Source organism: Sarcophilus harrisii, chromosome 6 (genome assembly GCF_902635505.1).
Source record: "Sarcophilus harrisii chromosome 6, mSarHar1.11, whole genome shotgun sequence".
Lineage (NCBI taxonomy): Eukaryota > Metazoa > Chordata > Mammalia > Dasyuromorphia > Dasyuridae > Sarcophilus > Sarcophilus harrisii.
In genome coordinates, this window is record NC_045431.1 from 56,678,044 (window position 1) to 56,704,731 (window position 26,688).

The following is a 26,688-nucleotide window of genomic DNA, read 5'->3' on the forward strand; positions in this document are numbered from 1 at the left end:
CTCTTTTATGTATAGATTAGTATATGAACTTTAGTGATAATCTACATAATTCTATGATTCCAGCAATGTTACATTCATTCCATTTGAGAGTTCATGATGATTCTACCAGTCCCTCTCCATGTTTCCTTGGTTCTAGTACCTCTCTCAGGGATGTCAGTGATACTAAAGCTCCCATCTACAGTTTGTGTTTTTTCTGACTTATAGGAATGGATCTCTTTTCCAACTGTACTGAGGAGTGTAAAGCTTTGGGCCACTCGGATCGATGCTGGATGCCTTCCTTTGTGCCCTCAGATGGACGCCAGGCAGCAGATTACCGCAGCAATCTGCATGTTCCTGGGATGGACTCTGTGCCAGACACTGAAGTATTTGAAACTCCAGAAGCCCAGCCTGGGGCAGAGAGGTCATTCTCCACCTTTGGTAAAGAGAAGGCCCTTCACAGCACTCTGGAGAGGAAGGAGCTGGATGGACTGCTGTCTAATACACGAGCGCCTTACAAACCACCATATTTGAGTAAGTACAGTGCTAAAAGCTATATGAAAGGGTTCTCTGCAGAAATAAAGCTTGATCTTCCTTTCTGTTAGACAATATTCAGGTGCCACTGAAGAGGAAAATGATCAGAAAGACAGGTTCCAAACATTAAGATACAATAGAAGCATGCAAAAGCTAACATCTATAGAAGCATACTTTCTAATTTGGCCAAAAAAGAGGTTTCAAATGCCTTTTACATTCTTTTTGGAAATTATTTTCATGCTTATTTATGCTCATGTTTTTGATGGAGTAAAATAAGGTAGTGGAATGTTTTATTATGTTAATTATTTGATGGCTCTTTCTTCTTTTCTTAAAACTGAGATATTTTCATTCTTCCTTGGTGGCATGGAAGACCATTTTAAGGAGCTAAGGCAAGAATAATTTATCCTTTAAGTGTTATTAATTCTTGGCTATTCCAAAGATATATTTTTGTTTATCCTGTCTAGGTAACTTCTTAGCATTTGTGTGAAGTCATGTCTCCAATTATAGTCAGCACTGAAGAAACACTGAGAAAGGGGCACTACTTCCTCAGTGTGATTGGGAGTGAATGGGTATAGGCAAATCATCCATGTATTCCTTAAGACTCTTCTATCTTTGAGATGTTTTTAAAATCATAATCAGGACTATTCTCTAGATGTAGTATTATCGATCTGGACAATAAAAAGTAAAAATGTCCTATTCTTGAATATCAGCTTTTATCTGAGCATTTCAAATTACTTTACATATAAAAACCATTTGTTCTCAAAAGCATTCATTATCAGAGAAGCAAGAAGACAGGTTATATCATGATTTCCTTTTAAGTAATAGATAAATGTCAGAGGAAAGTCAAGTGTCTTGGTCAAGACCGCATGAAACAGTATTTGAGGAAGATAAACCTTTAGCTTCTTGATGAAAGGTGGTAACATTTTTCTATATAGAGAAAATTTAGTTAACGATAATTCTCTTATTTGGAAGAGTTACTATCTTCCATTGGAAAGATAAACGAGAATCAGAATCTGGAAATATAAGGGCTCATTTCTAAAAGAAACAAGTTTTGTTTTTTAAAGAAAATTCAAATGAGATGAAAGTATGGGGGAAAATCTTGAATGTAAAGGAAGGAAAGGAAAACTATGCCCTCCTAAACAATTATGGACTTAGACAACAAAACATTGTTGGACTTAATGCTTCAAATTTATTGGTATCTAGAATAAAGAACTGGCAAAGAACAGAGGGCCTTTCTAGGTTAAACATTGATAGGGAAACCAGTAGACTCCTTGTAGCTATCAAGGATTGTCTCTTTCTCATTTCTTTTCTTTTCAGAGACATTGATGCCAGTCTTTATCAGATGATCAACTATTTGTCAAAATCACATATTTAGAAAGACTAACAAAATCCATGACATAGTTGTGCCAAGTTTAACCTTCATGTTGTCTCTCAACATGTAGTAACATAGTAACTGTGTTTATATATATAAATATATATGAAATATGAAATTTGAGTAATTAGCTAAGTTAATATAATCCATTAACATGTAATTAATTCCTGGTTGTCAGTAGAACATTTTAAATTTCAAATTAGAGATAGCTTGGCTTGATGGATAGATGGCCAGCATCAAGTCTGAATGATCTCTGACATTTCCTGGCTGTATAACCCTTCTCAATTCACTTAATTTTTTTGACTTTATAAAAGAAGCTTTCTTATAATCAACTTCATACATATACCATGTGCCAATTTCAAAATAAAAGCACAATTCAAACTATATTATTTTGCATCTTTTGTATTTTTAGTAGTTTGTAAGTTGCCTTATTAATGAAATATATTATTTGATCAGCCAGATAATGACTCATTTTTATTACAATTTGCATAAAAACAGATTTAGGTGAATCATAATGATAATACTAATAGTTATTTGAGACACTAAAAAATTCAATACACTGAGTAAAATATTTTTTGTTCTCTAGCTTCATACTAGATTAAGAAGATATAGTCTTTCTTTTGTCTGATTATCATAGTTGCATAAATATAATTTAAACATACAATTTTCTTTGGTCATTATTGAATATTAAGATACCTTCAGTTTAACTGTAGACATTCTTATTTTTATTAAAAGGAATAGCATAACATAAGTATATAATTTCCTATTATTTAATCTTTCAGTAAGATACAATAAATATAGATGTGGGTTTTTTAATATTGATTTTGTGCTATGAACCCCATTAGCCATCTGATGAATTCTACAAATCTTTTCTGAAAATAATATTTGAAAATAAATTTAAATGCATAGAATTATAAAGAAAGCCAATTTTACTGAACCACAGTTAACAAAATAATGAATAAATAACACAATAATGCATATTTTATGGACTCCTGATGAAGAGCCCCCAATACAATTATGACAGTTCAAACAATACAAAAGGGAAATACTATAATATTAAGTTTATTATTGAATATAGCTTGTGGTGAACAAAATGAAATCTAGTCTTTGTACTTTATTTGATATAAAAAAAACTAAATCTCAGACAGTAAGAAATAACATGTGCTTGGTGCTTATACTAAAAGTATGAATTAAAGAATTTGATTAAATTTTTTTTTTGTCTTTTGAAGGGGAACACACATGACATATGATGGGAAATTTTAAAACATCTTTCTAAGTAAATGCCCATAAGTTTGATCATCCTTTGAAATATTTTGATTAACAAATTGTCCTTGCTAAGTGTTTCAAAAGTAATCACACAAGCACAAATACTTTCTAGCTCTGGATAAGTTGGAATTTAAAATTCATAGTGCAAATGATGCCTTTCTAGTTCTTTTTTCTTAATCTTATGATCAAGTGTGCTTTTTAGATGTTGAAGGAAATTTTAACATTTTAGAAATTAATTAGAATTTAGAAAATTCTTTAAGTCGTCAACTGACAATGTGAATTTCTATTTAACTGATAAGCATTTGAGCTATGGAAGAAAATTTTCTGTTTTGAAGCTTTAATTTTAGTAATTGTGAAAGGTGCTAAGGGTTTTGGAAGCCAAACACATTAATCACTTTGCTAGGAAGAAGTAAATTAAATATAACAAGAATTCCCTTTTGTCCACCACAGAAGAACATCAGGTTCATCTCTTAGTCAAACTCTGGCACCTCAAATTGTCCAGACTTCACAGTAGGGGTTGAAATGAGGATATGTCAAATAAGGAGAGAGCTGAAACATCTATCTTTCTCTGTTCCCACTTCTCATGATCTATCTTTAGTCTTAGTCACCCATTTATCCAAAGTTCTTTCTGATCTAATATGTAATACTATCTTAGAACTCAAATGTGCCTCTAAAGTGGTATGGCCACTCAGGCTTAATTGAAAAAGTTTGACCTTTATTCAAAATCATTCATGAGCACAATTATCATTAAGGTTATATTTTTAATACATAGTTATATTCCCTCTGACATTTACTTTTTATGTGACTGTGGGAAGGGTCTTTAACCTCTAAATTTCCTCATGCAACCCTGTAAGACAATACATTTTGAAAAAAGTTCTAATCAGTATTAGTGGAGTGATATTCCTTAACTGCAGCAATGAAATCCCAGGTCAAGAATTTTTTTTAAAAGTACATAGTTTTAAAACTAGTAAGTGAAACATTGTCATTAAAGATATTATTTTCATCAAAAATTTCTTAAGTAATCACCAGGCTTATGTTAGAAATTAATAAAATAATATTGTATTATTAATACAATAATAAGTATCTCTGTTGGCCCTTGCTCTCAAGGAACTGTATGTGTGTGTGTGTGTGTGTGTGTGTGTGTGTGTGTGTGTTTAATCAGTAACAATAGGGCAATTGAGGAAAAAAACCTTAGGTAAAATATGGCACTTGATCTGTTTTTAAGGGAGCAAAGGATTCCAGAAGGTTGGTGTGAGGAGAGAGAACAAAGACACAGAGGTAGTTGTTGGAAAGGTGTTTATAGGAAATTAAAAGATTCTCAGGAATACTGTATGAAACAGACCAATGAGGAATAAGTCTAGACTTCAAAGATAGGTTGGAACCAGATTGTGAATAGGTTTTAAATATATAACAGAGAGGTTTACTGTAAGGATGACATAAGTACCCCTTTCTTATTTAAAAAAGAACTTGAAAATGGACACTCATATTTTGAGTATGATAGTAATTTTTTTTCTTGGGCTACAAAACTAGCTTCTAAAGTAGGAGATAACTTTTGGTTAAATATTACCTTTTTAAATACTCCTTTTGGTGAAATACTACCAAAAACATCCACACTGAGATCTCTCTATAAACGTATTATTCATCTTTAAAATTAAAAGGTTTGATTATGTCTAACACTAACTCAAAATTTAATTCAGATCACAGATCATTTCTAAGATACTGACAGAAATTTCATATGAATTCTCCTCAATCTTTGATACAGGATCATTGACTAAAGGGAATTGATTTTTCTTTATACAGCTCTAAAATATAAATCTGAGTTATCATTTAAATTTGTTTGCATACAGAATTCATTTCTACATAAAAAGCTATATATTTAGATCCATGATTTTCTTTTTAAGAAAATAATATATTAAAATTTTGTCAGGTATTTTAAAGCCATTAAGTATTATATATTTGATATGCATGGTAAAAGAATTAGATTACATACTATATGTTGTAATGTTTTACTTTCTTTTGACTAATTAGTGAGTGTTTTGTAATCCCTTAATCATCATTTTCCAACTACTCAAAAGAAACTCATGAAAAAGGTTTTTGTTTTCAAGTTCAATATAATTTTTAATTGTCATAAAATAAGGACACAGAACTTAATATTCAAGTACAGTGAAAATTGATTCATCCAAACAGTCAGAAAAGGAAACAAAAAAAAATTAGGTGGTAGATTTATAATTAAATAATCAAATCATTATTTAGGTTCTTTGTAAAATTAGTTAATTTTAATGATATTTCTCCCCTGGATTGTATTTTCTTGCTGCTATATAGTAAAAATGAAAAAAAAATTAAACTTTAGTATTGTTGTTTTAAAATTAAATATTTAATTTCAATTTTAAAACATAGGATATAATATAGGACTCTGAATACGCCATATAGTAAACCTGGAACATAAAGAGCAGAATAGCAAAAATCTGCTTTAAAAAAAAAAAAAAAAACATGCCTTTGATTTCACTCAGAAAAATTCGAAAGATATAGGAAATGTATGAATAGTGTACAATATAAATTTTTTACCACTCAAAATGATGTGATGGTCGTTTGGGAGTTAAAATGTTTCCACATAATAGCAGAATACAGAGAAGCAATTATCAAAAGATGTAATTTGGAAGTAGCATACTAGTTAAAATACCCTTCATTAATAGGATTTCCTGCAATCATACAGAACTTTTATAATCATATTTTATAATTTATAATCATAGTCTTTAAAGTGCAACTTTTCCTTTAAGAAGGAAGCAATCAATTGTGATAGTATTTAGTGCTGGAGGGGACAGCAGATATGATTTGGTTCAACTCCCTTTTTTATGGATCAGTACCAGAAGGATGAAGTGGTTTACCCAAAATTATATCGATACTAAGTAGCAGAGTTAAATTTTAAACCTGAATTCTCTGATTCTAAAGGCACTGTTCTTTCCACTGTATCATAGGAGTTGATTCAACTTTTATAGAGCCTGGACGTGAGAGAACTGAAGAAAGTGTAGAAATTATTGGGTATATTATAAATGTATGTAAGCCCTTATTGAAGATGAGAATGCTATTTAGGAAATATTTAGGAAATAACTGTAAAGAATATTTTATTTGAGGCAATATTAAAAAGAGCTTGGAAAAGGAAGTAGACTGGGAGCCAGGAAAGTTAAACTCCAGTTCCCGTTCTTCCATTAAGATAATTGTCTTGGCTTTTTTGTTTATTTGTTTGTTTGTTTAAGGAGGGTAAGGTAGAAAATAGTTGAATATAGAAACTGAAGGTTCAAAATTACATCTAAATTCTAAAAGATTGTCATGATGATAAATATAATAACAATAATGATGACAATAATTAAGATGCTTGCAGTTAGCCTATAGAAAGTGAGCTCACATCTTAATGCTTTTACTCAACTAAAAAACAGTGATTTCCACTACCATGAACATGTTCAATAGCCTACAGAATATTAAATGTAAAATAATAACAACTTTTCCCTGGATCATTTCTATCTGAAGTCCACTGCAAAGATGACATTTTTGAATGATAACCACAACAGTGTCAATGCTTGTGGGATGATGTAGAAAAGATTTTGATCTAATTATAAATGGGTCACTATATCTTCAAAGGCTCTCAAATCTCAGGTTCTGTGATTCTATACCAAGAAAATCTTTAGTAGGGATATGTGTCAAAATTTGAATTCCAGTCTAAATTATCAATTGTCAAATTATAGGATAAAAGAGACTCACTTTTCTTAATGTGAAAAAGGTCTTAGGGTTTTTAGCAGATCATAAATTTGCTGTTTGCTAACAGTGAGATAATGCAACTCAAACCCAAACCAAAATGACCAAACCTGTGTACAGTTACTGTGTTCAAAGTACAAGAATTAAGAATTACCCTATTTTCTATTTTTTTTTTTTTTGGTCATAGCACATCTCTTAAATGAACTCTAAGGTTTCCTCTAGATTCATTTATCCATATGTGTTTGAACTATAGGACTTATGCAACTCATTTTATTGCTCTAAACTTTGGAAATCATATGTAAAATAAGACAAATAAAATGTAATTCTTGACCCCACTTTCTCCAAAATTTTGCAACTTGAAATAGCTGAATTTTAGAGATTTATTATTTTAATATTTTAAAATTTCATAGACAAAACCAAAAATTATTCTCATAAGAATTTAAAGGAATAAAACATTAAACATTGGCATAGATCTTAGAACAAGTTATGCTAAGCTAATTCTATTTAATTGATGAAGGACAGCTGTTATGTCTTTTCTAATAAAAGAAAGTTAGAAATTTAGGGTTAGAAATAGAGTTAGAAATCAGCATGTGTGTGTGTGTGTGTGTGTGTGTGTGTGTGTGTGTGTGTAATTCTAAATCTTTTGCTTTCTTCCTAGATTTCTAGAACTAGAAGGAACAATCTTAGGAGAATCTGTTATCATTCCTATGTTTATCAACAGATTGAGAAGACATTAAGTTCACGTGCACATGAACATTAATAGAAATAGAACAGTTCTTTTCAAATAAGATGTTTCCTCTCCCTATCACTGTTTGTTTGCTTAAATACACAACTTACCAGAAGTAAACATGTAGGCCCTTTTCAAAGGTGAGGATTTTTATAGTTACCGTTTATTGCATCTTATTTTCCAATTTTTAAGTGAAGTTCTATGTTTCTTCTGAGTTCTTAGTTCTTAGAACATAATTAGAATCTGATATTAATAGGGTAGCTAATATAAAAGAATATTGTACTCTCTAATGCCATTTATTTATCATATTATGATGTCTGTTCTATGATGGTCATGCTTATCACATCTAAAATAGAATACCGCTATTTGTACTCCTATATCCTTTTATGATATGCTTCATAAAAAACTGAATCAAAACAAAACAAAAAGAAAACCCAATTTCATTAATTTCAGTTGAGTTTTTGGATATTTCAATTCAACTAAATTTATAAAGTATTTATTTTATACTAGATACTGTTTCTTGTTTTCTGGACACATGCATCATTAAATGAACAGTTCCTACTTATGCTTTTTTTTTTCTCTTTAAGCAAATGCTGTAGTTTTTTTCTTTTTCAAAAAAAATTGTTGCTCAGTGCTCTATTTTTATTCTCATAGTTTCTTCATGTTTCTAAAATTTTAATTCTGTTTCTATTCTTTATGAGAATGCATCCTAATTTGTAATAATGATAATTGTCTTCCTTGAAAAAGTTTATTTATTGAACTAAATTATATTTGGCCTTAATGGTCTAATTGTCATGATGGCTACAGTAAATTCTCTTAGTCCAGAATTTAAACCACAAAAAAGTAATATAATAGAAATTCTTTGTGCATTCTACTTTTATAGGAGACAAATCCCATTAGAGTAATTAGTATAATTTCCAGTCAATCTCCTCTACCTTTGCTTATTTTTAGAATAATATAATGATTATTGATGCTACTAATGATAATCTTAGGGAAGGAATAATCCTAAAATAACCTCTAATGTTTTCAAAAGAAGGTGAAGTTATATTAACTAATGTTTCATTTTTCTGCTTTAACCAGTGCAAAATTGTCTCTTCTGTAGATAATATTTTGAGATTAGATAGTTTAATAATACAATTAATCTCCTTCCATTTGATAGAGAAACTTACTAATTTTTCACTTTACAATGTTTTCTATCTTCATAACTTCCTAGACTATTTCAAGAACTGCATAAGATGACAGAATGGTATTTATTTTCTTTTTACTTGTCAACCTATTTGTCCTAACTTAAAGGATTTGTCGTAAAGATTTTTATTATTATTATTATTAATCTTAGTATTAGTATTATGGATCCTTTTAGCCGTGATACACTGTGTTGTATACTTGATATTCATGGTGATACACTATGAATTTCTTCCAGAATAATGTTTTTAAATGCATAATATAAAATGTGTATAATTGCAAAGGAAACTAATATTGCAAATAGCTAGCCACATATTAAATACACACATATACATACAAATACACACAGAGATTTGTGGAATACAGGTTAAAGTGTGTGTGCCCACACATATACTTCTGTTAGTAACTTTTTTTTTGCATCTTATTTTGATTCTGAACTTAACAAATACAAGGTAAAATAGGCATCTTCCTGTGAACAAATGTATGTGTAATGTGTATGTGTATGAATATATATGTATATATATACATATATATGCATATAAATGTAGTGTGTATAATGTGTGTATGTGTATGTGTGTAATAATATTGGTAGTAATAGAGAAAACAAACAGATTATTCATGAAATAGCATATCTCTATTATATATAGCTGACTTTTCAAAAATACATCTTCCTTCATTATCCCATCCTGTTCCTTTTCATTCTCCTACCCCTAGCCTATTTAGAAAAAACAAACAAGTAAACAAACAAACAAAAACAAAGGAGAAACCAAGATCTACTAACAAATATGTGTAGTGACACAAAACAAATTCCCACATTGGCTGTGTCCAAAATATCTTTTATTTTGCTTTTTTTTTTAATCCATCAGCTATCAAAGTGTATATAATTTCATTCTTTATCTTCTAAAATCATAGTTGGTCATTACATTGATCAATGTTCATGAGTCATTTAAAGTTGTCTCTACAATGTTATTATTGTATCTAAATTGTTTTCCTGGTTCTACTCACTTCTCTCTCCAATAATTAGTGTAGAGAGAATCTATTCAAACTATTCTGAAGCCATCCATTGTCTTATTTTGTGTAGTTCAAATTCAAATAATTTAATTGTTAATATTGTTATAATCTATTCTCATGGAATACGCAACTATCAATTCTATATCTCCTCATTTATTTTGGATTCCTGAAAGGAGACTCAATACTCAAAATTATTGCTTGCTGATGGGGTGGTATATTCATTTCTGAGGCGTTCTTTTCCCTCTCTCTACATAAAATCCTTGACTGATAGAAATTTCCCTTTTTTAGTTGTTATTTATATCTGTTTCTGAATTTGTTTTTCTGCATCAAGATTTTGCACAACAGAGTTATAGAAATGCTGAAAGTAGATTCTTCAATAATATTTAAATAAGTTTTAATCACTATGTTTTACAGCATTCTATTGACTTTTTCTATTATTTGGCTATGATTTTCCTTTCTATTTAATAAAATAGAATAATAAAATTCAGTTCAATAAATATACATTTTCTTTGGGGGAACTATTTCACATTCTAAAAAAGAAATCATCTACAAGATTCACTTTTTTGTTGTTCTCTATTCCTCAACTCTTTCAAAGTTATCACATCATATTTCCTCCTTTTATTTCTTTGTATGATGAATCTGATGTTTTCCAGATTACTCTAAGGAGCAAAAAAAAAAAATGCATTCTAACACTGGCTTTGATAATTACTAGCTCTGTCACCTTAGTCAAGTAACTTTTCCTCTATGTGTCTCAAGGCAATCCCTGAAACTGAACTTCTAAGTCACAGAAAAGTAATCTCATAGACAGGTAATCAATAGAAAACTAATCTGTGGAGTTTCCATACCAAAAAATCCTCAATCTTATAAAATCATAGAACTCAGGCAACTTTTCCACTTCCTGGTTACTATTCTTTCCCATGTTGCTTGTTTCACATGGCTATTTCTAAATAAGAGATTCTTATAATTTTGTCTGGTTGTATTCATTAATTTTCTTTGTCCATTCCAAAAAGTTACTATGAGAAATCATTTCATTTCACAATTTTATTCATATGCTTATCTATAGAGATAAAGGATTGTTACAAACTCATGATGAGTATGATGACACACAATCATAGACTAAAGAGAGAAGATTTAACTGATGAGCATTATTCATATATTTGGTCATTTTTCTTTTTCCACCTCACTCTTTTATAGATTATCTCTATATTCAATATTAAGGGTATTATTTCTCATACCCTGCATTTCAATGTACTAGACATTATTACCTAATAATATTTGTATATTCCTCATTTTATGTTGCAGATCATTTCCATCCTCTTTCTTGTTTTGTATATTGGAAATAAACACATACTGACATTCTGACCCTCAAATGATTCTTACCAAAGAAGATTCTCAATTAAAATGGGGATAAAAGGATAATTCAAAGAAAGGAATAAGACCAGGTGATTATGTCCTTGATGCATCTTAAAGAAGAATTCTGGGTCCACAAATGAATTAATTAATGAAGACATGTATAGCAGGCTGGAATACTATTGGGTCTCAAAACAATATTATTAAATATTACTTAATTCTTTTTTTTGGTGCAATACTATTTTTGGTGGATGGAGTGCATGCATGGAAGGATGTTTTCAGATTTAAAATGGGATTTATGTAGCATCATGTTAGGCAATAAATATATCCTGGTAGGGAGAGGCAGCATAGCATTGTGAGTAGGGTAAATTTATAATCAGGAAAACCCAGATTCAAATCTTACCTCTATATTTCTTAGTTTTGTGATTCTAGGCAAGCTATTTTGATTCAAGGAATCTCAGGTTCTGAGACTTCATTAAATTTGGGATCTACTTTAGTGAAAGAAGTTCTCACTACCAAAGAAAACATAGATCCTTTGCATATTGACATCTCTTGGTATATAAATCCTGTATGAGAGGTTCAAAAGGTAAGAAAAAAAAAGAATCTTTTGAGTTTGAAGGAAGTTGAATGAATTGGATAATGAATGGAATGGAATGAAAATACTGAAAACAGTGCAGCAGGTAAATGCAACCTTTCTCAAAGTTTATTTAGTTACATTTCAGTCATGTTCATCTTTTTATGATACTGTTTGAGGTTTTCTGGGCATTTTAGAATGGTTTGCTATTTCCATCTCCAGCTCATTTTTACAGATGCAGAAACTGAAATAAACAGGATTAAGTCACTTGCCCAGAATCACAAAGCTAGTGAGTATTTTAACCTGGATCTGAACTCAGGAAGAGGAGTCTCCCTGACTCCAAGTCTCGGTCTATTTCATTGAACAACTCTGCTGCTCCAGAGTACAAGTCCTGTTTGAGCCTTCAGTAGTTTATGTAGGAGGAGTACTAAAGTTGCCTTTTTGAAGTCTGATGATAAGTTATAGACATTAAAAATAAAAGCATAGTATCAACATACCTGTAAAGTTGATGCTTGTCATTAAATATCTAAGGTGAAAAGGTAGAAAAAGACTGGAGATCTGAAGTTGATATGTTTTGTCACATGGGTTTTATTTTTATTTGTTCACTAACTTTTTCTATATCCCAGGACACTTTCAGCCTCAAAAGATGCATAGATTAAAAATTAATCTGCAAGTGTTAAGATTATAAAAGATGTAAATTAAAGAGATAAAATCTAGAATTCTTTAAAAGTTTATCCAGAAATTCTAGGATGTGTAATTTGAATTAATAATCATCATTTTCAAGGATTTGGATTAAATAAGTTACTAAAAATATATATTTTTATTTAGTGATATTTTATATGTGCATATACATATATATTCCTGATATCTATGTATATGTTTAAAATATCTATGTGTAAATTTATGTGCATATCAATACATATATTTAGCTATAATATCTAACTAGATCATATATGTTTGTGTATATTTTACATGTATATGTATATTTATATACATAATATACATGTGTGTATGTATCAAAAGTATCTAACATCTTGAATTAACTAAGATCAGACTAAGTTTGCATTAACACATATTCTTAAGTTAATGGTTTCTTTATTTAATTTATAGATGCTTTATAAAAAGGAACTGAGAACTCATCAAAATGGTATATGGTAAACTTAGCCAAATCATGAATTAGACTTCTACTTAGCCTTTGGCTCCTAAGGTTAATTATGGTTTTATTTTACTTGTCATTTAGAGATCATGATCCCCCAAGTTTATGTAATGACATTAATGGGTAAGTTCCTATTTACCAGGAAAATAGGAGTTTGACCTGAGGGACTGGAAGTTCATCTGAAACTTCAATAGCTGCCTTGGTTGCAGACATATAATAACAATTTATTAATTTCCTGGTATATCATCATTTTTGTTTTTTCTTTATTTTGAGAACATAAATTAGAATTATTCAGTTGGATCCAACTTTATAAAGTGTTTGTTCATAATTCAAAGAGAGAGGAATTGGACCTATGATTTCTAAGGTATCAGAAATTCTCAATGGAGAAAATTCTGACTAAGTGCAAATTGGCAACTTCTTTACACCTTAGTTCTTACAAAGTTGCCTAAAGCATTGAGTAGTTAAGTAATTTCCTCAGTTAAATGAAACAGTTACTATGTTTCAGAGGTGGCCTTGAATCCAAATCTTTCTGTGTGGATTTCAATCCACGACGCTGAATTCCCTACCATTATGTTATATATGGTTATACTCATATGTAGTAGTTTTTTATTTTTTTAATCATTGGATACTTTTAAAAGTTCTAAAATTTTATATATAAAAGTTAAGATAATATTAAGGATTACAATGTTTGATCCAGAATTATCATCAGTGTAGAAACTCCCTTGACCAGATTAGCATATCCTGGAAAACTTTTATTCTTAAAAAAAATTTCTTAGAGTGGAAATTAAATATCTGGCTGATGGCCATTGAGCCAAAAATATCAGGAGTGGTACTTGAACTCAGTTCTTCCTAATTTGATGGCCAGGCTGCTATTCATTACTCTATGCTACTTTTCAAATATTATATCACATCTCTATGTATTTTCTTAGCTATTTTCTCATATTAGTATAATTGATTGAATGTCACTTATAATGTCACCTTTATTTATCTACCCTTTAGTCTGGGGCATACAAGTTGTAAATAAATCAGATCTGCCTTCTCTTCTTCCCTAATATTAGTCATAAATCACCTTAGAATACAGTATAACATTTTTACAAAGTATATGTCAAGACTAAAATCCACATTCTGACAGATATTATCAGGACTTTAATGTAAATAAATAAGAATTAATGATTGATTTCTCAGCACATATTTTTGGAGAACACAGGTTGAATCTGAATCTTAGGAAAAGTAAGACAATTTATATGGTTTATAAGTTATAGGGAAGGCAGATAAACAATATTAAAGGAAAGACACACAGAGAGAGACACACAGAGTCTGCATGTAGTAATCACTTAATAAATACGGGTTTGATTGAACTTATCTGATATATCACTTTATATTTATGGGAGGTGGTAATTGAAAAAGACTTGGACAAGAATAGCACAGTTTGAAATTTTACTGGAGCATTGTGATTCAAATCACTGATAATGGAAAAAGAAATGCAAAGAAATCATGGAACTATGGATTCATAACTTCATATTAATTATTGTATTATTGTTGTAGGGATTGACATCAGAAGAGACCAATATAATGTTTTCATATAAAAAAATTAACATTTGATCAGTTGTTTTACTCCAAAGATTATGTCATTTATGGAATAAGGGAATTGTACTTTTTATTTCTATTCTTCCTTCCAATGCTAAAATGCCATGATATATTCATTTGTTTCTCTTTTTTCTCCTTCTCTCTCTCCCTCATTTTCTTTTGCTCTGTCTCTCTCTTTCTCTATTTCTCTCTGTGTGTCTCTGTATCTCCCTCTGTATCTCTGTCTCTCCGTGTATATCTCTTGAGCTTTTTGTCTCTGTCTCTTTTACGAGGCTCTTTATTTTAGCTTCTCACGATGATATGTAGGCTTTCAGAGATGTCATAGGGAGGACCATAAATTTTGAGCTCAAAGGGTTCTTGGAACTATTAAATCTAATCTCCTCATTTTACAGTTGAGGAAACTGAGTCCCGAGGAGGTTAAATGATTTACTCATGATCTAAAGAGAGCAAGCTACAGAGGCAAGATGTGAACCAATGCCCTTTGTTTGCCAATTTTTTTTTTTTTAATTATCCCACATTGCTTCTTAGTGTGTCTGTGATCTGGTTTTATTATTGCCTTCCTAAAGAAGATTATTCATCAAATAATGCAGTAATATTATCATAGAAATAAATACTCAAAGATATAGACACGTGTATAATATGTAATTAGTGGGGAAAATATGAGGTTTGCATATATATTTCCTGGATTACCATGGTCAAAGAATTCATAAACCTCTTATTTATTTATAATGATCAACCATCTCTGCACTTAGTTTGAGTTGTGATTTGAACACTTTGACTGAGTTTATACTCGTATTAAACTCCATCTAGAAAAATGAGTTTTTAAAAAGTAGTTATTAAATGACCATATGAAAATAGTCTGTATCTAGGTAGAGAGACAAACAGATGTGTTACTAAGTAAAATGAAAGCTTCTTTCTTCAAAAGCTTTTAGAGCAACCAGGAGACTCATGATGGTTTGGATAGAAATCCATTTTATTGTGAAAAGAGAGGCTAGAGAGTCTCTTCTTGTCCCTTTCAGCACTATACTTCTGGCTTTTTATCTTCTGAGTGTACTTCTCTTTTAACTCTATTACTGTCTGAGGAAGAAAATGAAAGAAACCATTTGATTTCCACTTAAAAAAAAAAGAAAGAAAGAAAACAGAGTAAGAGGAAGGACAAAAGTAAGCCTTCTGAATTATCCTCCTTTGTTCCCTGTTTATATCACTCTAGTTAAAGTCTTTTATATCTCTCTCTCATTTTCACTGTCTCTTAGTGACATTGAGTCATAATGAATGCTTCCTACGATCAGATCTTGCCACTGATCTTGATCTTGAAAATCATATAATTTTTCTAAGTCTCAATTCTTCATCTCTATAATGGAGATAATACTTGTAGTAACTTCTTCATCTATCTTTTTTGAGGTCTAATAAGATATCAATATCTATGCATATATGTATGTGTATATTTATGTATATATATTATATATGTATAAATACATATCTGTGTGTATATGTATGTATATGTGTGTATCTTTATGAAGTGTCGGAATATATAAATATGTTATTCTAGCAGAAATTGTTATTTCAGTAGTATATGGTCTGTAGGGCAAGAAGTTGGTTTCCTGAATAGTTTCGTTTTGTTTTTTCCCCTTGAATTGCATTAGACTAGAAATGTCACAGAGAGGAAACCAAAGAATCAGAAATTTGATAGGACTTCTAGTTGAGGTAGCTGAGGTGTCTATAGTGGCAGGTGAAACTGTGTTTCAATTCAATTCAAGTCAGTTTAACAAATATTGATTTTCCAGTTGCTCTTTACAGGTATTGTATTTGGTACTGAGGATATAAAAACAAAAGTCAAACTATCTTTGTCCTTATGGAACATATATCTTATTGGTTGGAGAAACAGAAAAAATAGTATAATAAAAAAATAATTGATGGAGGAAAGGGGGTCAGTAACAACTGGTGGATCTGGGGAAGAAGGGGAATCTGATTTGAGCTTTAGAAGTCTGAGATGTGAAGATGAAAAGAAAATGCTTTCTAGAAATGGGACATTGTTTGCATAAATGCGCAGAAAGCAATAGGAATATGTAGTTGTAGGAAAAGTTAAACCTAATTTGGCTGAAATGCAGAGATTCCAGGAAAGGGAAGGTGAGTGACATCTAGATTATAGAGGAAGTATTTTACTTTATGGGTAGTGAGGGTTATTTTGGCAATGGTATGGAGGATAGGTTGTAGTCTTTTTGTATACAAATACCTTTTTTAGGTTTTATTTTTTAGATGAATATAGAAAACGGGTATGTACTGCCTTTAGGGTGATAAATTATCAGTGTGAAGGCTTAAATATTTTCTGTATAAAATGAACTCATAATACGAATAATAATGATGATTAATAATATATTTTCATAGGTAAGCCAGATAATTATAGATTAAGTGCCTACTAGCATGCTTCCACAACACTGCAGTCTTCCTGGCAGTAAGCAGACCTGTTTCTGTTATGGTGAGATTTCTACTTCTGGGATCATAATGTTTTCCTCTGTGTAACTTTTAGAAACCTCATTGGTGCCAGCTGCTTGCAGAATGGCTGCTCAATTGACTAAAAATGCAACAGAGTAACTATTAATGCTTCAAGGTCAAGTTGGGAAGGGCACAGCAATTGCTATTCTGAAACTTATTACTAGCTCATACTTTCATATGCATTTTGGAAGATGTAGTGAAGAATATGATAATTACATTTTGGGATAACAGTTACTTTTGAGAATAAATTAAAATGTAGCCAGGCTTTCATCATTTGAAGACCTGGGCTAAGAGGAGACTCAATAAAAGTAAAATGATAAAGATGTATTTCATCTAGGAAAAATAATCTAATATAGAAACAGATTTGAAAGTGCTACCTAACACTAATAACAGCAAGTATCATTCCTAGACAGATGGAATGTAAATAGTGTTGGTACAGCCTACACATAAAACAAGGAAAGATGATGATTCTTCTCCCTGTTAAGTCTTAGGGCATTGGTTTATTGAATTAATATTTGGAGATGTCTTAAAAAAAGATATTGGCAGATTGTGGAGAGACAAAAATTATGTTAATAAGGGTAAAACATGCCCATTTTAGAGCAAGTAAAAGAGAGGAAATTTTTTTTTTTTTTTTATGAAACCCCATAGCTATGCTGTCACAAACTCCATCATTCTTATAAGTCAAGGAACATAGAATAAGACTGAAGAATCTCAGAATCTATCAAAGAATATTATAATGAATCATTAGAAAAAATGGATTAAAATTGGCAGTAAAAAAAAAAACAAACTACCTGTAAACAACATAGGATCATAGATTTAGAGCAGAAGAAATTTTAGAGGTCATTTATTTTTAATACCTTTTAGAGGTCATTTGTTTTAAATATCTTATTGAGCAGATAAAGCAACTGACCCTATGAAAGATGAAGCATTTTGCCCAATATCATGCAGGAATCCGGGACTGAAAAGAACCATGTCTTTACACTCCAATTCCAGTACTGATTCCACAGTATCATGGGACTTTCCAACTACAGTAGTTGGAAAGGAATTTTCCAATCATCTAGGCCACCCCCCTTATTTCTTTTTCATATGAGAAAAGAATAGCTTCAGTTATGATTCATTACAATGGATTCCTATCCCTTAAGAATAATCTATGAATAAAAATTGGGCCAGCTCTTCTTACCACATTACTCCATGGTATTAAGATCATTCCCCAGGCAGATACAACCTAAAATATTGGCTCCTAAAACTATGTCTGGGGCAGATAATCATTTCAAAGAGTCTATCTTTAATGAAATTGATTTTAAGGAAAAATATTTAATTTCAAATTATTCCATTTTAATTTTTCCACATTAAACATAAACAGGAAAATACATTAAAAAATCAGTGACTGAACATTTGCCTTTTAAAAATTCATAATATAGGTGAAGTCCTGTTAAGAGATAGCTACCTGATCTTGCCTATTAAAAAGCCAGTTGAAAATGGAGTTAGAGAACAGCTTCTACCTCTTCAAATCAAAGTGAGATGTTCAGTAGTCACTAATTTGTAAAATGGAAAGGTTGGTTTTGAAAGTAATTTTAAACGTGATTTCAGCTTGATATCTAGTCCCAGAAGTGGTCATCAGTTTCTATTTTTTTTTTTTTAACAATGAATATGTGTCTAACTGTTATCCAAAATTCTAGATAAATTAATATAAGCATTCCCAGGGCAACCTTCTATGCATGTTCTTTGAATGCTAATTTAAATCAGGTTTCTCCTTAGATAGAGGAAGATCAGTCTTAGTTTGGGTTCAGCATCTAGTAATATGAGTAGGATTCTATTTTAGATGTTTTAAGGTAATAGGATCATAGATTTAGAATTGTAAAAGAATAGAGACTTCTTTTTTGTCTGTTTTCCCAGCACCTGGCACAGTGCTTGCTATGTAACAGTTAGTAATGTAATAATATCACAGAGTTATTGTGAGGCTGAAATAGATAGTGTGCATAATATGTTTGCAAAACTTTAAAGTACTATGAAATTTTGAATTATTGTTTATAAATATTTCTGAGAGAGGATTGTCCAAGATCACACAAGTATTAAATGGGAGAGCTGGAATTCAAAATTTTTTTTTCTTTGATCTTATTTCTGTTTTGTTTTTTTTATCCCACTCTAGCAGAGTTCTGTTATTATTTTCCAGCTTTCCATTTTTAATATTTGGGAACTGCTATACATAAACAAGATGATACATATTTTAAAAAGCACAAGATTTATCTTGTGTTTTATTTGTTATTGTAGTTGACTGGAATGTTTTGCAAACTTTTGCCTTAGTATAATTCCTTGGACAATGGATTATCAAATGTAATTAATCATTGAGACCGGATATGTGTATGTGTACATGTATGACTTTTAGAACACCCTGTATATATGCACATATATGTTATATAATCTGCTTATCAGCCCTGAAACCATTTACAAAATGAAGACGATTTAGAGATCATCTCTTGGTATGAGGTAATAAATATAAAATTAGCATTCTGCAGCTCTTGACTTCTCTTTTTTTATTTCATGAATACCTCATTTTAAAAATATCTACAATAATGGAAATAATTTGATGATTCTGCCAACAAATAGCACAGAATGACATCCGTTATTCCTTTTAGTAGCTAATGCTACCTGAAGAATATTAATTGAATTTTCACAGTGCAATGAATAGAATAGCAAATAATGACTGGCAATGGGACAAGGAATAGCTCTTCTCTTTCTACATAAATAAGTAGAACATAAATATCCAATAGTTTCAGATTAATTCCTATATATGTATGAGTTTTTGCTACTGGGTCAGTCAAATTAACTTTAATTTGTACAGAAAAATTGAAATTTGGGGTTTAAACATGCTGGTACTAAAATTATATTATGCCATCTATTCTAAAAAAAAAAAAAAAGGATTTAACGTGTTCTTTCATGCTTTGTTTCTGTATTTGTATTTTTCTTTTTGGTAGGAGGGGAAAATCCCTTCAAAAGTCCTACCCCAGGCACTGAATATTTTATCTAAGAATTCAGAATTCTTCTATTAATCCCAACTCATTTATATAACCACACCCAACTCTCTGAGTCAGTTCCGAGAGATTGGTTCAAAGAAGTTTTCTGGTAAAGAAAATAAATCAGTGAGATCTTCTCCTAAAATATTCCAAAGTGTATCACCCCAATGAATGTCACCAAAGAATCTGCATGCATAAAAAGATGAGAAACAGGGAATCTTTTTTTTTTCCCTTTTTGTTTCCTTCCTAAAACCTCCTTTAATCTTGTAAATCCAATTCATTCCGACATCAGATTTACACTTTTATCTTTGCCCTTTAAGAAACTGACAGAAATCATAAATGCTTCCAAGGTCCCTGAAAAAAATAGCTCAAACTTAATTTTCTTCTGATGGTTTAATTTTTGGAATCGCCATGTCATTTCCAAGTTTAGAATCTTTCTATATGTTTTGTACTTTTTCTGCTAACAAAATTCTTCTTAATATAATTTATTTAGACAATTTAAAATATGCTTGTCTATTACTATACTCTCAGAATGCCTTTCCCAGTGGCTCTACTCAATTTAGAATTACCTGAAATTACTCTGGCTTCTTTCTTAGATTTCCGCTAAACTTTTTTTCTTTTGAGATAAATGCCATTTTTAATGAAATCCTGAATCTTTTTGCTTCCTATCTCCTATCTCCACCCCTCACTAAGTACAAAAATTAAAGTTTTAGAAACAGATTTCCTCCCTGCCCCAGGTTCATCAGAGTAAAAAAAGCTATTGTGTATTTGGATTTCCTGTGGTTCTCTTTCAAAATATGTAGCTTTTCAATGATAGTATTATGCTTAGTTTTATAGTTGTAAACAGCTACTTGAATAAGTAGATAAAAATTTAATTATCACCAATTCATTTTCCATACCAAAAATAATCTCCCATTTATAGTATGTTGATCAAATCTACTATGATGGGATGCCTGGAGCTTTTCCCAAAAGAATCAGCATCTGGTTATTGGTACATGTCTCCTTCCTGTAGTGAACGTATATCCTCATATGGTTATGTGTTTTTGTTCAATCATTCTATCTTGCATGACTCTTTGTGATTCTGTGTACCATAGGGCACTAATAACATCCATAAATTTTTCTTGACAGAGATACCGTAGTTCTTCATTTCCTTCTCCAGTGAATAAAGTTATGATCACTTAACTAATAAGTATCTGAGGGTCTTCCTGACTCCAAACCCAATGCTCAATCTACTGAGCAATCCAGCTCCCTCTAGACTTGTACTATATAATGATATTCTTAAAGTCCTGTATCTCTTTTAGCACCATCTTTCCCCAGTATCTTAGCCCTTTTCTATCACTTTCCCCCCTTTGTCTCCTTCCTTCTCAGAGATATGACTCTTAACTATTTAGTGGAAACTTGGTCTTGACTTTCTAGGGGACAGGCTGTTCATTCCAGCCCAATTTCACCAGACTAGGGATTCCCCTACTCCCAATCAATTTTTTCCCAGTCATCAAAATTCCTAGTTAGTATTACGACTAGATATGATAGTTCCTTTGGAAGATAAAATTGATAGCAGTGTATAAGCTGGATCAAAAGGTCAAAGTTGAAGCAGGAATATTAATTAGAATAATTTTTAAAAAGAATGGAGCTTTTGCATAGTAATTATTGAGTCTGTCAGACTTAACAACTTGTAACAGATAAACAATTTGATATTGATTGCTTCAATTGTGAAAAGGAGAGTTTTTGTTAGTAAAGACCAAAAATAAACAAAAAAGATCACAGAAAACTTAGTATAATGATTATATTACTAATTTAAAAAAAAAACATCAGCAGAAAATTATATTTGAGATTTTATTGTCCCCAAATAATTATGAAGGAAGTGGTGACAATGATAGAGAGGAAGATACAATCAATAGAAACAAAATTTTGAAAGAAGAGACTATTGAGTTGGAAGTAGGGAATGGAGTTGGATTAAGGGTAAAGAATTAAGAATTACTTCAAGATTTCAAGTTTGATGACTGGGAACATAGTGACAGTAACAGTAATCAATTATGTCAAAGACAATGACAAATAGTAATCACAAGATTGTTGGGGTGGGGAGAGTTGGGGGGTATTCAGTCATTTATCAGTGGTATCCCACTCTTTGTGACCTTATTTAGGGTTATGGCAAAGATCCTAGAATGGTTTGCCATTTTCTTCTTCAGCTTATTTTATAGATGAGGAAACTGAGATGAACAGAGTTAAGTAATTTATATTATCTAGAGTCACACAACTAGTGAGTGCCTGAGGCCAGATTTGAACTCAGAAAGAAGAATTTTTCTGACTCCAGTTTTGGCATATTATTCATCATGCTATCCATCTATTTTAGGAAGATTGGGAGCAAGTCCTGTGTTGTGTTGGGGTATGAATGATAGCCATTGAATTTTGTCATTAACCATCTTTGGGTGGGCTGTTTCAGCTGATTAGTGAAGACAGAAGAAGACAGATTTTAAAGGATTAAGAAGAAAGTCAGTTTTGAAGTAGAATAGTAATGCTATAGACTACTCCTTCTAGGATTTTGATTGTGGAAGGAGATAGTAAAGAAACCTGAACAAGGGGGAAACAAGCTTTATAAAAGATTTTTTTTTTAATATAGAGATTCACAGGTGTGTATAGACATAGAGAAAAAGTACCAAAAATAAAATAAGTAAATGAAATTTCAATATATGTTTGAGCTTCAGAGCCAGAAGACCATTGACAATTCAGAATCTCACCTAATAATAGATATTGGTGATTTAAAAAAAAATTCCTGAATTCTTTGGTTTCCTATGAGTTCATTTCTAAATAAGCAGGCCTAGGCTGCTGGAAAGAAATTTATGTGATATGTTGGAGGAGGAGAAATGTGACTCATTCCTCCTTTTTAAGATAGGAAAAAAACTCACAAAAAACCAAATATTTAAGTTGCCTTCTTTTAATTGAGTAGGAACAACTTCCTATGTTAATAGAGTCTGAGAAAAGAAAAAAAAAATCACCTAATCCTATTATTGACATCCTTATTAATTTGTAGTCATTACCTTTTCATTTTCTGTATATTTAAATGCACAAAAAATCTGTGATTACCTTATCATGGAACTTATGTTATGTGTATTCTTCCTACTAATGCATAGAGTATTTAATCAATGATTTATTAAATATGTCCTAGGAGTTTACCTAAAGCACAAAATAGTTGCCCCTTGTTCTTAGTTACAAATATATAAATGTCAAAAGTGAGACTTGAACCCAGATCTTCTAGGTTTAATTCTACTTGTGTATGTTAGAAATTGTGAATAAATTTCTAGGAACTCTATATCAAGTTCCCAAACCTTTTTACTATCATTATAGGATATTCTTTGGATTGAGGCTAATTATCTATTATCTCCTATTTCTGAACTTAGTGCTTTGTATGGAGTAGGTACTAAATAAATGTTCCCTTGTTTGATTTGATCAGACACAAACACAGCCAATATTGGAGACTATAAACAACTGCTTTATATAGTCCCTAAAGTGGGAATTCGCTTGTCATTGGAGATGTTTGGAAAAATAATTTCGACTGAGCTAAAGAGTCAGAAATCAGATGTCTTAAAGAACAATCCAATTCTCAAGGTATTAACTTTATATAGGTGGTTACATGACAAATACATGTAGCTGTTAAAACATGTAGTTAAAATTCACTCTTGGTCAACTTATTTCCCAAACTCATTTTCCTAGTAAAGATAATTTGAAATCTTTGCTACTCCAAATGACTAGATTCTCATGCTGTTGCTGTTTGTATGCATATTTTTTCCTTTTAAATATACATATACATATGTATATACATCATAAATATACACACACACACACGCATATACATAGTTTTTTTAATAAATCTCAAAGCTTTTAAGGACATCTGTAGAAGCAGGGGACCTTGTTCAGACTCTGATTTTCCAGTTCCTCTTCTTGCTTTCTAGAATAGCTTAATTCCTTGCCCTATCAAACATCTCTGAACTCACCCCCATTTTTTTTCTAGTTTCTTGCTGTTCCCTATCTTCTTTTGCTGACTTTAACTTGATTCAGCCTTTTTGTTGTTGTTGTTTTCTTTTGTGTTTTAATTTATTCCTTGCTCCAACATACCCATTTCAGTTTTGTCTTTTACTCTCTGCTTCTCTGACACCTCACATTCATAGCAAAAAGATATCATATACTATCTCTAACTTCCTCATCTGTAAAATGAGTGGGTTGGATTCAGTGCTCTTTAAGGTTCCGGCCAACTCTAAAATTCTTTATCCTAAGATCTTATTTTGAACATATATGTAAAGAAGCCTATCTATAATAAACAACAGTCATCTAATGGTGAGAGAATTATTTATCACGTTTGTAGGTAATTATAATCTAAATGTTAAATGAGGTGAAGTGTTTTTAATAAGTGAGGTACAATATGTAATAAATATATTAATTCACCTTTGTTTATTTAGTGCTTTAGATCCCAGTTTTTCAAACTGTGGTTAGTGACTCCATATGCAAATTTGTAGATGTTGAGGTAGTGAAATTATGATTTATTATTAGTGTTCATCTATTAAATGTACATGTATACCTGGGGTCACATAAAATTTTCTCAGTTAAAAAGGAGTTGTGAGTGGAAAATGTTTAAGAAGCCCTGCATTAGAGTTACAAGAGAGATAGTTTAATGGATAATATATTGAAAACTAGGACCAGCTGGACTCAGATCTTACATCTGAGCATAAAAAGCTGTATGACCAAAGGAAAGGCACTTATCTGCTCTGATTCTCAGGTAACTCTCTAAGCCTTACCTAACAAATCAGAGTAAAGTTGAGATCACTATTGGGGAAAGGAATCCTCATGCCAATGGAATAACTGATCTTTGATGTATTATGTTATTAGAGTTACAGATTATTTTGTGTATAGCATGTTATATAACTGAATGAGATCTGGGGATCTGGGGAAAGAGATTTAAATTCTAGTATCACAATTTAATATCTTTGTTACCTCACTTTCATTTCTAAGAGTTATTTCCATTTATAAAATGATAGAGGTTGGATTAGGTGTTTTCTAAATATTCCTCTTGCCTTCAGTCCTATCACCACTTATGGTCATCACATCCCTTACATTCCTGTGATGTAAAATAGACACATATTCTAGCATTCCCAGTTTACAAATGAGAAAACTAATGTCCAGAAAAATGAGATTTATCCAAGATCACATATCAATCCTCTATCTTATTATGTTTGTTTATTTTGTGTTGTTTTTGATGCTCATGGGGGAGACAGCCAGGAGACAAATCTTGAATCTAGATTTATATTTGAATAAGGAAATGTGGTGCGATGGGGAAAACGGAAGACTTAAAATTAGAGAGCCTGGGTTTAAGTTCTGATTCTGCTAATTACCACCTTTGTAATATTGAATAAAGATCACTTAACCTTTGAAGACTTTGGTCTACTTAGTTGTAAACAGATTAGGTTAAACTAAGTTTTCTAATAAGGTCATGCAACTCTAAACCTAAAATCTTACTGAAAAAGATACAGGAAAAATGAAATTTAGCTTTTAACGCGAGTGGCACACCCTTTTTGAAGAATCTTAGTGTTGTTATGATTCAAGCAAATGATAATCTGAAGTTATTTGTTAATCAGAATCAGAGTTCAGTTCTAATTACTTAGAACAGTTTAAACAAAATTATTTGAAAATAGACCCTCAAAGTTTCAAGGATATGGCTCAGACAGAACAGCTTATTCCAAGTACAACTTATGCAGGAATCAACTTTGCATCCTAAAAGGAATGGATCATTTGGCTTTATGTGAGATATCTTAGGGAAATATATTTGATTTTATCTAGAAGTCTAAACTCAATCAATGAAATAATTCAATGGATAATGATAAAATTAAAAATTTTAGTCACAGGCCATGCAATCAATGGAAAGCTGCTAGTTTCAGGTTAGGGGAACTATATTCAAATTCTGACTTTGCTTCTTAAGAGCATTCTGCAACTCTGACCAAATCATTTCCCTCAGTTTCTTCCTTTGTAATGAAGAAGAGGGGGTAGTAAAATGATCTCTATAGTTTTTTTCCTAACTTTAAATATGATATGGATATTTCATTTAAATAATTTTTCCACCTAATCTTTCACTTTAATTGTGCAAACTGAAAATATTGATGAAACACGTTTTTGAATTGTAATACCCTCTTCAACAAATTTTTTCAGTAATTAATGGAAGACAATTTAAGACTTTTCTTGATTGCTGAGTTCATCATGATGAACATCAGTGATTCACTTTTCGATTAATTCATTCTTCCATTCATCAAATCAATCAATCGACAGTAATCTATAAAGCATTTATTATGTACTAGGCCGTCAGGATCCAAATACAGCAGTGTATTTGTCTTTAAAGCACTTTTCCTTCCACTAATATTGTTTGTAAGCATATAAGGACATTTGTTAGGTGCTGGGGAAATTACTAAAATAAATAAGATGTGGATGTATATATAAAGGGTGTTGCAATACCTAAGTTCCCCTTCATCCCCAACTCAGTTATCTAGCCACAGAATTCAGTCATAGATATAGGGTTTTAATCTAGCTATAAGGTATACTAAGCTACCTGTAAAATTGCATCTATATGGGCTATATGAATCCAGTTAAAATTCTTTGAATGGAACAATAGGCAAAGCTAATGATAGGTTTGAGCAGAAAGCCCATGTTTAATGCCTC

The 26,688-nt window shown here is 31.1% G+C and overlaps 1 protein-coding gene across 1 annotated transcript in view; it reads left to right on the top strand.

The window, feature by feature from the left end:
• Positions 1-26,688, top strand: part of PCDH10 (protocadherin 10) — a 58,747-nt gene that overhangs the window by 15,085 nt on the left and 16,974 nt on the right. The window contains exon 4 of the mRNA XM_031944121.1: positions 205-510. Coding sequence (XP_031799981.1) covers positions 205-510 — 306 coding nt within the window. The remainder of the gene's footprint in view (positions 1-204; positions 511-26,688) is intronic.